The 17,476-nt window shown below is 43.6% G+C and overlaps 2 protein-coding genes across 6 annotated transcripts in view; one reads left to right on the forward strand and one right to left on the reverse strand.

Moving 5' to 3' along the window:
- TRAPPC12 (trafficking protein particle complex subunit 12) overlaps positions 1-16,779 on the reverse strand; it is an 80,887-nt gene extending 64,108 nt beyond the window's left edge. For 2 of the 3 annotated variants that reach the window (XM_043542301.1, XM_037894136.2), the window contains exons 1-4: positions 16,640-16,770; positions 16,002-16,186; positions 12,186-13,405; positions 6,369-6,485 (exon numbers count right to left, since the gene is read on the reverse strand). In XM_043542301.1, the coding sequence (XP_043398236.1) occupies positions 6,369-6,485; positions 12,186-13,405; positions 16,002-16,044 (1,380 nt within the window). In that variant the 5' untranslated portion in view covers positions 16,045-16,186; positions 16,640-16,770. Of the gene's footprint in view, positions 1-6,368; positions 6,486-12,185; positions 13,406-16,001; positions 16,187-16,639 lie in introns of all 3 variants that reach the window. The other variant, XM_037894137.2, reaches the window with a different exon arrangement.
- An 11-nt stretch (positions 16,780-16,790) lies between these two features.
- EIPR1 (EARP complex and GARP complex interacting protein 1) overlaps positions 16,791-17,476 on the forward strand; it is a 168,525-nt gene continuing 167,839 nt past the window's right edge. For 2 of the 3 annotated variants that reach the window (XM_043542302.1, XM_037894139.2), the window contains exon 1: positions 16,807-16,953. In XM_043542302.1, coding sequence (XP_043398237.1) covers positions 16,912-16,953 — 42 coding nt within the window. In that variant the 5' untranslated portion in view covers positions 16,807-16,911. Of the gene's footprint in view, positions 16,954-17,476 lie in introns of all 3 variants that reach the window. The other variant, XM_037894138.2, reaches the window with a different exon arrangement.

Consider the following 17,476-nt stretch of genomic DNA (forward strand, 5'->3'; position numbering starts at 1 on the left):
CCACATTATCATCTGGAAAAGTTTGAACATCTGGCTCTGTATCCAGAAGTTCGATAGGCCTCTTTAGTTTTTCTTCAGACAGCATACTGGGGACAAGCAAAGGAGACTCTTCCCTTGGTATTAGCATGAGTGACAGATCTGAGTAGGATGGTTCTGGGATGGGGCATTTCCCCTGTACCTTTTCGGGAGAAACCTCCAACTGTAGCTGCCTTTCTTCAACTCTTTAATTCAGGGCAACACATAGGGAATGGCCAAGATGGTCACACTGCCCTCTGGTGGTACTTCTCAGCAGGGTGGATAAAAATCAATGATTTAAAAAAATAAAAATAAAAAAAATATAATTTGTTTGATTTAAATTAGATTTTTTTGATAAAATGCTTTTTGAGGGAAAAACATATCTAAAGATAGTTTTAATTAAGATATATTATAACTCATGGATATCCCATCCTGGAATAGGGATTATAAATTCTAAAGTATAAGACAATATATTCATACGTTTAAGAAAAGTTTTGTAAATGAGTTCCAATAGTTCATGAATTAGGGACCCAATTTTATGGGGTTCCAGGGGCTTCTGTATAGATTATTTAGGTTAATATTTCTATCTACCCAATGGGACTCAGAGCTCAGTCTAGAAGATACCATTAGAGATGCTTAGTTTTGCAGTTCTCAAACTATGGATTTGTGTCTCCATAGATAACATGCTTGTTAACAGCAAAAAATATTTTTAAATAAATAAATATATAGAGGTGAAAAATAACAGACCTCAACCGCATTGTCCCTCTGCAAATTTGTGTACACAGAGTCAATTCCTTACCTCTCTCTAAAAGTGCAAAGTTTCAAAAAGTTCAATGAATAGAAGATTGTTGGGCGCAGAATAGATCTGGAAAAGGAGAAGGAGCCTGGAGATAAATGTGAGAAGGGAGGGACAGGCAGTAGAAACAAAAGTGAACCTGTTTGAGCTGCATATTCCAGAAGTTTTGAAGTCTTTCTGAGTGTAGCCTTCGTTGATTTGAGGTCTACCATACAATTCTCTCACTAAGGGAAAACCTCTGGGAGCAGACCGTAAAAGAGATCCAGTTTGGGAATATTTTAATGAAGTTCCTCTACCTCTGGGTAAGACAAGCATAAGTGCAAAATGCAAACAGTGCACCAAAGAAATGCAAGGCCCAGTTGTCCGAATGAAACAACATCATGAGAAGTGTTCCTTCTCAGGAGGAAGCTGCGTTGAAGATGATGAAACGAACATGTCTGAAAATGCAGGATATTCAGGTTGGTAAACTTTTTTATTTCATACTTCTTTCCTAAGGACTGCCTGTCTTCCTTCTGGACTATTCTTGAATTCTCATGTTTGAGCAAAAAATATAGTTGTTACTCTATGGTACTATCATTTTAGATGCAGTTGTGATAAAAAATAAATAGCTGAAATAGGCAGATCTTCCTTTTACAATTTCACCTTTAAAGTAGTACTGAGTGTCAGTAAATTCAATGAGTAATACTAACTCCTGACTTATCATACCCCTGGGCTTGGGACTATTGGGGCAAGTTTGCCTGCCAAGTCCTCTTTACTGGGACTCTTCTCCCTCTCTTCTGTATGTTCATCATCAGGTACCTTGCACATGGCTTGGTCCTCCTGGGAGTTGGTTGAGCCTCTGCCCTCCTGCTCCTTTAGGTGTCCCTGATCTAGTACTCCCTGATCTAGTACCTTCTTCAAGTTTTTCTTTCCTAAATCCTCCAGCACATCTGTTCTTTCTGGGCTTGTTATAGGATGTCTACAGTTATTAAACACTGTACCTGGAAGGCTACTTGGAGGGTCTACATTAGTGCTCTCTTTACACGGACCTATCTGTTGGGGTTGCTCACTCCCCTCATCTGCCCTTTTACTATGAGAAATGGACACCTCATTTGACCCCCTTTATATAAGATTTGGTGCCACTACAGGATCTTGGTTGCAACAATGATCTATATGGTCCCAGTTCAAGTCAATAACGTCACAGTACACAGTACATGGTTATTGTCACTCTCTCCTGTTGACACTGTGGTCTAACCAAGGTGCTCTGTACACGGGAACATGCTTCCACTGAATCCATAATGTACCTTTGTAATTATCTGGCCTACTTTGATGGGAATTTTCTTCATCTCAGGTCCTCCTTTTACACCTGTCCACTCACAGAATTCTGCAAACCCACAGTCCTGTAGGTGCAGTCTTTTTTTATATGAGCTTTGCCACTGCACTGGTAACAAATCACTAAGCAGGCAATTGGGGCACCCTTGTTTACCTCTCGTGACCAATTCCAGGCCTTCAATAAAAAAGATTCCTCAAGCTTCTTTCCTCCCTTCCTTGCTGTAGAGAACAGAGCTCTTTTCATGCAAGGTCTGCTTTCACATGCTCCTCTTTTAATTTTACAGTGGCCTCTAACAATTCTGACTGATGTCTCCAGACTCTCATAGCCTTGGGGAGGCTCGGTGTAAACTGTTCCAGAATAATTGAGTCCGTGAGGGCCTTTAAAGTTCTGACTCTCTGGCCTCAAACAATGACTGGCCCAGTCTGACAATTTCTGTGCAAAAGCCCCGGGACATATCCCACCATTCTATCTAGCTGCTCGGGATTTTTGGTGGTATTCTTTCACTGACAATCCCACCCTGTCCAAAATAGCATCTTTAAGTGTACCCATAGTATGATGTTACACCCCATATTCTTCACAGAAATATAGTTACGATATGAATATGGTATAATTAAGATATACTTTAAGCAAGATGGCTCATGTAAGATATCATTGGAAAGGTTATGATTTACTGAATGTGATTATCCAATTTGAATGCATGTATCATTTCTCTCTCTAAAGTTAGGAACGTGGACTATGTAACAATGACAACTGTGTATGTATTTAGGAGACACCCACCAGACAATCGGCCATCACAGCCTTGATGGGCCATTAGGAAGAAACAATAAGACTGTGAAGATACTAATCTCTCTCCTTCCTGAGAGGCATCCTGGGATGTAGCTGTGACACTACAAGGTCAGGTGGTCCTGTCACCTGATACAAAATATCACCTTGGACACTGCTGGTACTGTTGCTCTGTAGGGGGATGGGGATCAAACAAAGGTTTCCTGCCTTAGGTAAATCCTTTTTAAGGCTGGGGAGGAGGTTAATCTAGACTCTCCTCCATTGCCTACCCAAGAAGAAAGACCGCTGAAAGTACCTAAGGGGTGAGTCCAGACTGAGACAGGGGTCCAGTCTGTAAGATGAGATAACTGGAACTCTAAGCTATAGAAACTCTAGATCCCACCTAATTCAACATTTAGAGTGAGAAATTACATTTTGTAACCAGTTTCTTTAGTGAATTAAACTGTTTGTGTATTTTGTTTTATTTGTTTAATAATCTGCTTTGTTCTGTTTGCTATCCCTTAGAATCACTTAACATCTGTCTTTTGTAGTTAATAAACTTATTTCTTGTTTGTTTATAACATAACCCAGTTTGTGCAATTCATATAAGGAGGGGGCGGGAGGCGCAAGAAGCTGTGCATATCTCTCTTCACATTGACGGAGAGGGCGAATTTTTATGAGCTTGTGCTGTGCAGATTTTTCTATACAGCACAAGACAACATACCTTTGGGTCTGAACTCCAAGGGAGGTGGGTACCTGAATTCTGCGGCAAGTCCCTTAAACTGAGTCTTCCCAGAGCTGATCTCAGTATCTGTGTCTTTCTGCAGCTGGGCGTGGCCCTGCCTGTATGTGCACTAGAGGAGGCTTAAGAGCCTGGCTCAGCAAGACAGTGTAAGGGGGCCCAGGCTGGAAGAACAGGCAGGCTCAGTGGTATCCCAGTACATCAGGTGGCACCTTAAAGGGGGGCAACCCATCATACATAGTTTTTAGTTTGGTGTTTGCTTAGGGCCATATAAGCCACCTGAACCTCATTGGTCAGGTAAGGGGCTAGCTGCAGTGCCCACGCACCCTTGTCCCATCTGGCATTAACAGCTACCTGTTTAAAGGTTGGCAAAAAGACATCAGGGTCATCCCACAGAGTTATTTTAGGTAGTCCTGGCCTACCACCCAACTTCCAGTTCCCTCACTGGAACTCACCAGCCTCTGTAAGAGCTGCCGCTGTACCTGGGAATGGGAATCAGTTAGACCCATAAGCATGTGCTCAAGAACCAGCCAGCCAAGCCACTGAGAGAGGTCCCATTTCAAGCAGTGGACATCCTCCTTCAGAGGATGGAGATCAAAATACCCTTACCTAGAATACACGGGGGGGGGGGGGGGGGGGGGGATATATCCCTTCCTGACCCCTGCAGGTGTCTGGCTGAAACTCTGAAGTATGAGCACTTAGGAACATTAAGATATAAACTGCAAGTGAGCCCCAGGGCTGCTGAGCCCTGCCATCACATGTACCTCTGTCATAAATCACACTCCTAAATTTGTCCAGTTCTCTCTTAAAACTAAGTTGTTTGACACCACGACTCCTACTGGGAGGCTTCTCCGGAACGTCACCCTTTGGATGGTTAGAAACCATCTTCTAATTTCTAGCCTGTATTTGTTCATGGTTAGTTTATATCCATTTGTTCATGTGCTAACACTGTTCTTTAGTTTAAACAGCTCTTCATCCTCTCTGATATTTACCCTCCAATGTATTTATAGACAGCAATCATATCCCCTCAGCCTTCTTTTTGTTAGACCAAACAAGCCAAGATCTTCCAGTCTCCTTTCATAAAACAGTCCCTCTGTTTCCCTGATCACCCTAATAGCTCTTCTCTGCACCTGTTCCAGTTTAAATACATCTTTCCTGAACATGGGTGACCAGAACTGTACACAGTATTCCAAATGAGGTCTTAACAGTGCCTAGTAAAATGGCATGAATACTTCTCTAAGTCTACTGGAAATGCTTTTCCTGATACTCACATCTGCCTTTTTCACAGCTGCATCACACTGATACTTAAATAGTTTGCTGAATGTTCATACTGTGGAAGTTCAGGATGATTGCTCTCATCTTTTCATTTCATTTTTATTGTCTGATTGCTAATAAATGTATCAATAACCCTGATGTTGTCATTTTCCTTTTAATTTATAAAATAAACTTTTCACTGACAGATTGAAATTATAATCTAATGTTCCTAGTATCAAAGAATTTCAAGTATGTTATGTTCATGTAAATGCTTCAGAGTGAAACAGAAGTTCAAAAAATGAAAAATACCCTTTCTCCACCCCCTTCTTCCCAAAAACAGGACAAAATAATGTGAGAGATTTTCAGAACCCAGGTTTGTTCATTGATTAAGAAACTCACAAAGCATTAGTGAAACATGGTGGGTAAGCAGAAATGTAAGACTCTGTAAACAATGACTACAAACTCTGCTTTGAAACCATTCACGATACTTTTATTCAATTAATATTCCTGGGGGAATTCTGCGCCACTGTGCGTGTGTGGAATTTATGTCTTCTACAGATTTTTTTTTTTTTTTGGCTAAGGTGGCGGTGAGAATCACAGACTGGGTTTCAGAAGGGCTGGGGGGCGGGGGAACAGACTGAGCATGGGCTCAGGAGCTAGTGGGGTGACAGCATTGAGCCAGGGGCTGAATGGGAGGTGGGATGCTGGGCCACACAGGGACATGGGGTAGAGGGACTGCAGGAACACACAGGGATGGGGGCAGATGCGCCTGACCGAATGGGAGAGATTAGGGGTCAGCCAGAGTCTGCGTGGGGGAGGCTCCCCAACTCCCTGACAATCCCTTCCCCTGAAAATACACCTGTTCCATCCACACTCAAAAACCATCCAGGTTTACTCCCAGCCTCCTTCCATCTACCTCAGGTCCTCCATTACCCCTGACTCCTCCAAGCCTTTGCACTGATTCTGAGGGCTGCAGGAAATACGTTTCTGTATTTAAATGAATTACTCTGTTCTGTATTAATATGCCTACTAAGGAATCTATTTGTCAATTTTTTTTCCCTGAATCTTTTTTTGTGTCTGTATTTGTTGACAGGTATTTTGAAATAAATTGCCAAAATAATTGAAACTAGTGTGATTATATTGTGTTATTTTGACAAGCAAAATACGCAGAATTTTGCAAAATTTTAAAATATTGTGCACAGAATTTGTAGGTGCAGAATTCCCCCGGGAGTAAATTAAACTGTACTATGTGTACTATGCTATGTATCTGAAACAATCTTAAATTTAGCTTGCCCATGTTAAAAATATTGATTATTATCATACTTTGTCCTTTAAAAGCATAAATGCTAATCAAAGGCTACAGTATTTTGGTTCTAGTTTTATAGCAAATCATGGAGAGATACATGAATACTTTTTTTTTATATGTACTATGTTACACAATCATTAATAAAAATTAAATGATGAATATTAGAAGTATTCTTACTTACAATTAGCTGTTTCAAGCCTACAAAAGACTGTTCTACGGAATTGGCATTTAAAACTTGTCTCTTCACTGCTGCTTGCTCACCCAGGAAACGGAGCATTAAGTCTTTTACTGCATCTCCCTGTGGCAAGGAAAGAGGAAACACAGATTATAACCAAAAAAAAAAAACATTTTTACATTCTTCTAGTAACAAAAAACTTTGAAAGAAAAGACAAGTAAAATACTTCTAATGGAAAGATATTTTCAGTGAAAGTGTTTGTTTTCAAGGATGAATTGTTTTTGTAAAATGAATGTAAATCTTTACATATTTGAGACTTTTCCACAAAATAAAAAGTTCAAAAATTAGGATGAGATAGGCATCCAAACTTTGTGCATTGAGATCCGCCCATCACTAGATCTATATTTAGCTATATTGAAGCTGGCTTATACAGTGATTTTACATGCAGTTTAGTTGAGTAGAGGCTAGTTTAATGTGTGTTATTAAATGAATTTGACTACAGTGAGAGAGTTTTACAACATACTTTTGGATATAGTTTAGCTATGGGTGCTGGTTTAACAGCATGCCTTCGTGCTTAGTTTATATATACTAACACTGGGATTTGTATTTTTCTTATATTACTCCTTTTGTTGTCATAGGGTCAGGTACTCTGCTGCTCACAGCCCCATTGTGCTGTGTGAGAAGCATAGGAGTCAATCTTCCCCAGCAGAAAATTCCTCCATTGAAGACGACCTCCTTGTTGCCACAAGTATGCTGCAATTGGGTCCTGGCACCTGTGGCCCCACTCCCATGTCTGATATAGGGCAGAAAGGAAATGTTGTGGAGCAAATGTTAATGGTACAACTTAGAGCACCAAGATATGTCAGATCTGGGGCTGGCTCCCTGAGCTCTTCTAACTTCTGCCCATAGTCAAGGCCACATGTTCTATGTGGTATGTTAACCTAAATCATGCAGCAGACACCCACATTTATGCAGCACTTTTTCCAATGCCGCATCACTATCACTGACCTCCTTTATCCCCCACAGTCCAGTTGTACAATCAGAGAAGTACTGGTTACTTATTTTGATATTAAATTCAGCTTATTATATTCTGTCAAATTTTAAATGTGCTGCGGATCCTTGTACTGAGGCACTTCAAAACCATAGTGATGGTAGCTTTTATACAGACCTGAAATTTGATATATTCATATATTATAAAGCCAGAAGGGACCATTGTAATCATGCAATATGACTGGTTTTTGATAACCAGGTGTCAAGCTCTCTGCAGTGGTTCAAGAGCGTGAGTACCAAACTCAGGGCAAACTGTTACGAAGCAGGGCACAAACCCCAAACTGGTTGTGACTGCTATACTTAAATTTCACCAACCAAGCATCAAGTGTAAATTCCTCAGGCATTCTAACAGTCTAACCATTGAGTCACAGACTGTCCTCTCAGGTAATCTGGTCTATCTTGCCACCTAGCCAAATTTGCCTTTGTGATAAATGGTCCCTTACACTAAAAATCACAACAATATCCAAATTATTCCCAGTCCCAAAGGAACAGGTCAATCACACTTTAATCTTACATCAAAGATAACCCTTGTAGCCTACAAGAAACTAACTAGAGATTTATTAACTAAGAAAAAGAAATAAGAGTTATCAACATGGTTAAAGCAGATAACCATATACAAGTGAGTTACAGTCTTAGGTGCCAAACGGTGGTAGAAGCTTCTCTAATAAGCAAGCTCTATATGTCCTGCAGGGCTAACCCAGGTCAAGCACTGGGGATCTTTTGCTTATGCTTATGCTTAGTAATCCTTGGCCCTCAGAGTCGAAGCAGCATAAAAATACAGTTTCTCCTCGTTAGGGATTTTTATTCCTTTCCCCCATAGTCCAAGCTGATGGGACAAGTCCACAAGCAGATCTCCTCTTCACGGCTGTGGAAGGAAGCAATCAACAAAGTATTGTGTCCTCTGATGTTCCACAATGGTTTGTCTGGTGTCTATGGGCCTTCTTTTGCTGGGAAGAAGATAACTCTTTCTGTGGCAAACTAGTATTTCACACTTGGTAATGCTTCTCTCCTGACTGGTGGTTTGCAGTTACAGAGCAAACACTTAGATATTACCTTATAACATGGGATACAGATATTATAAGTGATACTAATGTACACAGCAACTTACAAACATTTCATAAAGTCTAAAGACATTTTTATAAATTTAATACCTATTTTAACAATACTAACACATAGGTGAGCCAGACTGGTTCCCAGCTATGCATTTGTCAGTGTTCAGTTGAGGCGTAGGGGACAGCGCCATACCAGGATCCAGTCAATGTTCATAGGTTAAGAAACGCGTCTTCTCTTTTCCTTCCCATTTTGGGCAGAGGGACTTCAAATTTGAGGAGAGGGAGGAGGATCTGAATTCCTCATCCTTGCTGGTGGCAAATAGTTGACCCACTGCATCCTGCCAAAATATGTGCCTCTACACCACCTGCCTCTACACCACCTGCATGCTCCTGCTAAAAAGATCATTAGTAAAAATGTGCATATGGGGATTTAAATTGTCAGGCTTCAGCATGGACATCAGCACTGACATCCCCCATTGATATAAATGGAGCAGTTCTCACCTCTCAGAGCTGTTTCTTTCATGGTGAGAGAAAAGAAATATCATCACTGCCTTTTATAGAGGGGTAATTGAGGCAAAGAGATTAATTTACCCAAAATTACACAGGAAGTCTGTGGCATAGCCAGGAATTTAATCCAGATCTCTCATGGCCCAGTCCACGCTTTAACCACTAGGCCACCCTTCCTCCACATACTCCATCCTTACAAAATAGTCCAAAGGAGAGCTACAGTAAGTTTTGCTGGGCATTTCTGGAGGACAACAGTATACAGAAACTAACAGCTTACTGACTGAGGAGGTTTTGTAGTACCTCCCCCGCCTCCCTTTTCCACTAGCCACACAGAACAACATTCTCTCTATTCTCACCCAGGAGGAAGAGGAGAATACAGCAGCATATGTGGCTCCACAACAGGAGCAGAATGCTGGATGTCATGCTGGGTAAGAGCCATACAAACATGTTCCCTGCACAAGATTTCAGCAATTCAATACCCTTACATTCAGAGAGGGCCAGAATCATTTAGCCCTTATGATCCTCTAATCTCTTTACTGACAGTGGGTAAAATTTAAAAGGAGTTATTAGATTTTTAAAAAACTGTTAATTTAAGCACAATCACCACTTAGATACAATTCAGCTCTGAATTTAAACACAATTACAAAGATGTTATTTTGCAGTGCACTTAGTTTTATTCTCATTGGCAGAAAATAGCTTACTATCACCATCACTGGCCAGCAAATTTAACTTAAAAAAAAAATCAATATTAGTTGCTGTCTCCATCTATAGTCTGAAAAATAGACATTTTAAATCACAATAATGGTGAGGAGAATCTAAACGTGCTAGAAAGGAAGCTAATTTGGGAGAAATACATTAAATGAGCAAGAAAGAGGAAACAGTGGCAGCTGGTAAAATAGAGGTCAATAAATGAGCAAATAGGGAAAGCAGGGGGAAGAAGAAATGAGGTAAGAGAAAAACTGGCACAAAACAGAAGACAATGGCAGGGAGCATAAAGACGACATCAAATCAGGAGTGACCAAAAATAACTAAGGGTAGCAAAAACCCCAGAAAGCAACAGTTTGCAAATTAGAGAGACACTGAATGAAGAGCAGGTAGTGTTATACTGCTTGGGGTAGGCAGTGTGATCAAATGGGAGAGCAATGGCTTGGAAGTCAATCCAGACCTGGGTTCTATTCCCGGCTCTGCCACTCATCTGTTATGTGACCTTGTGTAAGTCACTTCACCTCTCTGTGCCTGTTTCCCATCCTTTGTCTGACTTGTCTGTTCTTCGAGGCAGGGACTTTCTCTCAGTGTGTGATTGTACTGTGTCATGCATAAAGGGCCCTCAATCTCAACTTGGGTCTCTAGGCACTACTGTAATATACACTCCCGGGGGAATTCTGCACCGCTATGCAATGCAGAATTTGCACAGAATTAATGTTCTGTGTAGAATTTCATTTTTCCCCACAGAATTGGTGCTGCAGAGCTGCTGGCCACCACTGTGGACTGCTGGACCCAGCAGAGCCCAGTTCAAAAATAGAGGACACTTGCCAGGGGGAGAAGGGGAGCTGGAGGCTGGCTGCTGCAGTTCCCACCACATTCTGAACGGAGGAGGTGGCGTGCAGGAAACTTTGTACAAACCTGGTCCCAGCATCAGGCTGTTTCTTTCTTTGGATCCTTAGGCTCTTGGGGGGTAGGGAGTGCAGATGTCTGGACTGGGGGAGTTGTCCAATGCCTGGGCTCTGGGGGTAGGGAGTGCAGATGTCTGTGCGGGGGGGGGACGGAGGGAGAGGGCTGGGGAGTGTCTGGGATGGGGGGTAGGGGGTTTGGGTGTCTGGGCTGGGGGAGGGTGCTCTGCAGCTAGGCTTTGGGGATGCGAGTGCAATGGATTAATATACATCAGAATTATGCCATAATCATATCATAATATCACTGTGAAAAATATGGGGTGCAGGGTCACAGCAAGTATCTGGGCTGGGTGGTGCCTCATGGCTGGGCTCTGTGAGGCAGGTGGTGCAGGTATCTGAGACCAGCGGTTCCCCCCCCAGATGTGTCCAGCTGGCACATGACACACCCAGACTGAGGTGCCCAGCAAAAGCATAACAGAGAAACAGGAAATAAGTTGTCGTAGGGGGTTTCTTTAATGCTCTACTTCTGGAGGAACTATTTTCTGTTGTCTATATTTTGACAGACATACTTGTTGACAGGTATTTTGAAACCTCTTATTTCACTACTGAACGATAATGAATTTTATACTATGGTACTACTAAATAAGGCTTAAAAAAACCCAGTATTACCCGACCTCTACCATCTGAAAGAGGAAACTTACTAGCCAGAGGTGTAGAGATGAAAGAGGAGGATGAGGAACTTGACCTGTGAAGTCCAGAGGCAAAACTCTGTTGAGAAGCTTAATCACCCAGCCAGTCTCAGCTGCCGGGACAGGGGAGGATACAAGAATCTCTACTATGAAGCAGTCTCTGCATATTGCTTTCACATCAGCCTCTGGACAACAGATGTCAGATAAACTTAAAACTCTAGTCTTGCTAAAATCTAGAAGAAAGGAATTGTGTGTTTCTTCTCTGCTTTGCAGTGTTGCCTGGCTGCTGAGAAGGGAATGGGTCTCCACTACTCTATCCCTCCACCAACCTTCATCTTGGGTCCTCCTCACCAGTAAATGGCTTCAATGCCTGCCTCTGTTGCTGCTCCTAGCTTTCCTAAGCAGTGTCAGAATGCAAATGACCTGATTCTTGTCAATGTCAGTGCTACCAGTAGCATTCTGAACATCAGCTATGAAAAATGACAAGACTTTCGTCACTCTGCTATAGCACTGAATACTACAAGCAAAAGCGCTGGAGTTACCCATCTGCAAACTTCATAGGCCACCACATTGCTTTAATCTATATCCACTTCAGGTTTGGAATGTTATCTTTGCAAAAGCTAGAAATGACTTTTTAAATGAAAACCTAGATTCTATATAAATTGATTGCATCAGTCTCTACAAATAAGTAACAAAGCTTTCGGATCATTACACTAGAGTCAGTTTTTTGAGTCCTTTCATGAATGACTGCTCCGTCAGTCATCTTCAATGCTCTAATAAGGATTGCAATAGTACACACAAGATGAACACAGGCTGTAAAACAAGGTAATAAAAAGAACAGACCACTAGATGTGTCATCCCATTTCATTGCCCTAACATACGAACAAAAAGTAGGATGTAGCTATAGATTCTTACCTGGATGTTGTCAAACTTTAATCCAGGCATGGTGAGATTCTCTTTGTCTATAAACAGAGTACTATATTGCTGAGTGGCTACTGAAATTAAAACCTTTCTAGTTTCCTCGCTGGGAAGCCAGGCATCATTTCTTCTATCTAATTCACTCATATTCAAGGCTGTGGCAAATGGGTCATCACTTCCAGCAAAAACAGCTTGGATCTGTGAAAACGGTTTAGGAGATTGTGACATTTCTAAAGATGCAGGGGGACCACCTGCTTCAGATCTCTCATTTCCTACAGAGTATGTAGGGTCAGCAGAGTCATTGGAATTGTCTCCAACTGTACTGACAGATGACATTTGTTCTGGGACTGAAGAACCTGCATTAGGGTTACTGACAGAAATAAAAGTAGATGTAGTAAATGAATCAAAAAACTCAGCAGCTAGATTATTAGTGTTAACAGGGTCACCAAAAAATGTGCTTAGGCTAGGACTTGGTTGAACCACCTGTGGATGAGACTTCACCGGAATCTCATGTACACTACTAAAACTAGGAGACTTCACCATTTGAGGCTCAAAGCCATCATGTATGAACAACTGTGGTTGAGCATTAACATTGTTTGCTTGACTAAAAATGGTGCATACAGGGATAGGCTCAGCTTCAGGAGATGATTTGCTGGCAAGGGGTGATGATATTGGCTCCTCAGATTTACTTTCATCAATATTACTTGGTGTTGAGTCACCTAGAGCTTCATTTCCCACTTTCGGTTCATCTTTCACTGCTTCTTGAATCAACTCTTCCTTTAAAGATGCCTGATCATCTGTTCCAATATCAGAAATATCTTTAGGTGTTTCTTCATGTTCAGTTTCACTGTCATTACCTAGGGCTTCTTCCTTATTCAATTCTTCTTCTGGTGTACAAATGTCCTTGACTTCCATTTGTTCCACAATCTCCTGCAGGCAACCAAGTTCACCCGTGTCATCTTCACTATTGTTTGGAGAATCAGAAATAATGACACTCTCCATCATGTGTTCATTAAGTTTATCTATGAAGTTATTGGAATCCTCTGAGATGGTCTCATTCCCTTCAGACTCAGATTCATCTCCACCAAGATCAATGGTTTCCTCATGAAAGAGAAGTTCTTCCTGAGCCCTCTGCTGAACTGCATTTCCACTTGCCTCCTCATCTGAAACGCTCTTCTTAGCATCCTCATCGTTACATTGATTATTTTCCATTGTGACTAAAGAAAGAGAAAGATATTCCGGAAGTTAATTTTATTGATCAATTTAAATCATTGTTCTGAAACTCAAGAGTATTTATTAAAAAGGCACAGAAGGACTTTTTATGTAGTCATTTGATTATTAGAATACTTATTTTTGTCACTTCATTGTTGGCCAGCTATTCTGTACTTGGCACAAAAATGTTTTAAATTTACCTTTTGCCACTGTGAACTTGTGAGTCTCAAAATATTATAAATTTCAGGAAGGCAATGGTGTGTGAGTGTGCGTGCACACGCTCCCATTCAACCACTCCAGCCTCCCCAGAAAGACATTTAGCATTATGCTGGCAATATTTCCTTCCAATTAAACAAATAATATTACAAAATACTTAGCTGAGAGGCAGCTTCAAAAATCAACACTAAAATGGACCAGATTGTCTTTTTCTTACAAAAATATCTTTCTGCTAAAAATTACTTATTCTGATCCTCCTTGGTTTTGATACTGCAAGAATCAAATAGTACATCTAAAGCAGGCCAAAAATGTAGGCTTACTCTCTCCCATGGCAAGAGTCCCTCTTCCCTATTTGACCAAAAACATCTTCGTATCCTACGGGTATTAGACTTCATTGCCCTCTAGGTTTACTTCCTTTGGATTGTTCAGAAAACTTCTCTCAACATCACCACCTCTCCTGATACACGTTCTCATTCATCTATGCACCTCATAATGTTTCATCTAAACTACAAAATGTTAATATTCTTTCCAAAGGGAAAACGGAGACAGGAAGATCTAGTTGGGGGGGTTGCTTGCCTGACAAACTAATAGCTCACACTTTCCTTTTTCTTGGTCACTCTTTCAATAATGATTTAGGTAGGTGGCATTCAGATGATGAATTGTGATTACTGCTACTGATTGGCTAAAAATTGTTCACGCAACCACTATTTTTGTTATCGCTCTGCTTTGTGCTTCTGTCAGTCACCTGTTATATCTCTTTCCTTTTACACTATAAGCTTTTTAAAGAAGGGAATTAAATTAACTACGATTGTACAGTGCCTACTACAATTGCTTGAGTTGAAGCCTTTAGGCATTACTGGAATATAAATATTAATGATAATAAATAATGAACGTGTTTGGGTATAGAGGAAAGGAGAAAACCAATAAGCACCTGATCCTACTCCCATTGAAGACAGTGGGCATTTTGCTACTGATTCCACTAAAACTAGTGCTGGGACCCACAGAAAGAGAGGATTACGCATCTTAAGATTTCTGAAATTTTTGTTCAAGTCTAGGAGTTTGCCTCTCAAATTTCAAAAGTTTTTTTTCTCCTGCTGATAACAGCTCATCTTAATTAATTAGCCTCTTACAGTTTGTATGGCAACTTCCACCTTCTCTGTATCTATATATCTTCTTACTATATATGTTTCATTCTATGCATCCGATGAACTGGGCTGTAGCCCACGAAAGCTTATGCTCTAATAAATTTGTTAGTCTCTAACGTACCACAAGTACTCCCTCTGTTCTTTTTGCGGATACAGACTAACACGGCTGCTATTCTGAAACTTGTCATTAAATCTAACTGGCATTTTTAAACCTCTCTTTTTAACATCTAAACTTTGGATACCCCCAAATGGGGTTCTCCATCACTGCTTCTGGCAAAATTCAGTAAATACACTCTATTTTACCTTTGACCTATTACCCTTTGATTGTGAAAAACTTAAACAAAAAAGCTGTATTTTCCCATATTTTAAAACCTATGCAGGTTTGGAGAAAGAAGCAAATTTTTCTGGGAGATGAATTTATTTCTTTAACCTTGGAGGCTTCTAATTTGCTTCTCATCTCAGACTAAGTAATGATTACATTTTTTTTTTATTTTGATGAAGTGAAGGCTTCTCTTTTTATATATAAAACTACAGCTAGCCTGGTACTGAATCCATGCAGAATCCCACTGAAAACAACAGTGCTTTGCTCAGGCACAAGAAAAGGTCTCATTGCAGGATGGGCCAAAGCTATTCTAAAATTGCAATGAAAAGTTTCTACCAGTTATACTCATTGAAAATACTTTTAGCCTGCTCTGTGAGAAGCTCATTCTCTTCCTTTGTTGTCTCTAACTGGATTACTCAACTTGTGGGTCGGGACCCAAAACTGGGTTGCCTGAATATTTCAAAGGGTCACATAGCAGCTCCTGTCCCATGGGGCTGGCGGGGCTCACCTCCCTCGTCCAGGCACTCCAACCTCTGCAGTCCCAGTGCCACTCAGGTTTAGCCCCAGTGCCACTCAGATTTAGCCCCAGTGCCACTCAGATTTAGCCCCAGTGCCACTCAGATTTAGCGGAGTTGTGACAAGCATCTGGGTAGGCCAAAGTTTAGAGTGGCACTGCAACCCCATGAGCCAGGTCACAACTCCGCTCACTCAAATTTGGTCCAGTGAAGGGGGCAGGGCCAAACCTGAGCTGCGCTGCAACTTGGAGATTGCAAAGCCCAGAACAGAGAGCCAAGCCCTGCCACAGTCCAGGAGCTGCAGGCACTGGACTGTGGGGTGAGTGCCCGGCCTTCCACACAGTTTTGCACCCTTATGTGGCCCTCGGGCCAAAAAATTTGCCTACCCCTGATGTATACTCACAGCTTTGCCATGGAATTCTGCATTTCTGAGTCTTCATAGGCATCTGTGCTAATTCACCAGGCTAAACCTTTGGCCTGGCCAGTCAGTACCCACTACCTCCCATTTAATCGGGTGGGTAGAGCGCGTGGGTTTGAAACGCCCTGGTAGGCACCGCAGACAGGGCTGCAGATCCGCAGGCAGCGGGGCTGAAGCAGGGCGACAGCACACAGTCTGGTTACTGCTCCCGGGTAGCACGGTGCTGGGGGCGGCGGAAGAACGTGGCCACTGTCTAACAGAGAAAGGGAAGGGGGGGGGGTCCCAACCCCTCGGGGGGGGGGGGTCAAGGGCCTCTCACTGGGGTTCACTTTCAGGCAGGTCCCACGACCCCCCCCCCCCGCGGGGGGAAAGATTTTGCTCTGCGTGTGGCAGCCAGACCCTGCACATCCACGGCAGGTCGTGGCACAAGTGACAGCCCCTCGGGGAGGCACCTCTGCTGCCGCCTCACCCCAAACCGGGACCCCGGCGCACCCCCGCCCGGCCAGCTCCACGCTAGGGAACCCCAGGCCCGCTCGCTGCCTGCCCCACGCCAGGCCGCCCCGCCCCTCCGTTCCGCCAGGCCCGGCCTCCCGCTCCCTGCTACCTACAGCCCTGACCCTCACCTGCTTAGCGCCCGCAGCAGCCTTGCACCGCCGCCGCCCGACGGGTCCAGCAGCCACTGCTCCTGCGCCCTCAACCGGGGACCGGTCTCTACGGCGCCTGCGTCTCCTTCACATCACCCGGAAGGGGAGAGCAACGGATGCCGCAGTGGCTCAGAAAGCCCCCTGGGCTAGCGAGTAACGCGTGAAAGAGGGGGGCCAGCTCAAGCTCGGGGAAAGGGCTGTGCGGCTGTTGGGCGAGGGGGGGGCCTTGCGGGCGCAGCCGTGGGGAGGCTATGGAGGATGACGCGCCAGTGATCTATGGGCTGGAGTTCCAGGTGCGCGTGAGGGGGGAGAGGAGATCCTAGGAGAGAGAGGTTTGGGGGGGGGGGGCTACTACCCGCCGGGGGGCGGTGTTGGAAGGGAGCACGTGGAGGTGGCTGTTGATCGCCGGAGGTGGTGGTGTTGGAGGGGAGCCTGCGGGGGCCGTTGCTCGCCAGGGGAGGGCGGTGTTGGAGGGGGGCCGTTGCTCGCCAGGGGAGGGCGGTGTTGGAGGGGGGGCTGTTGCTGGCCGGGGGGGCGGTGTTGGAGGGGGGCTGTTGGAGGGGGGCTGTTGCTCGCCAGGGGAGGGCGGTGTTGGAGGGGGGGCTGTTGCTGGCCGGGGGGGCTGTTGGAGGGGGGCTGTTGCTCGCCAGGGGAGGGTGGTGTTGGAGGGGGGCTGTTGCTGGCCGGGGGAGCGGTGTTGGAGGGGGGCTGTTGGAGGGGGGCTGTTGCTCGCCAGGGGAGGGTGGTGTTGGAGGGGGGCTGTTGCTGGCCGGGGGTGGCCATTGCCTACTTGGGGTGTGTGACAGGGCTTTTCAG

The sequence above is a fragment of the Chelonia mydas genome, chromosome 3 (assembly GCF_015237465.2).
Source record: "Chelonia mydas isolate rCheMyd1 chromosome 3, rCheMyd1.pri.v2, whole genome shotgun sequence".
NCBI classification, from domain to species: Eukaryota; Metazoa; Chordata; order Testudines; family Cheloniidae; genus Chelonia; species Chelonia mydas.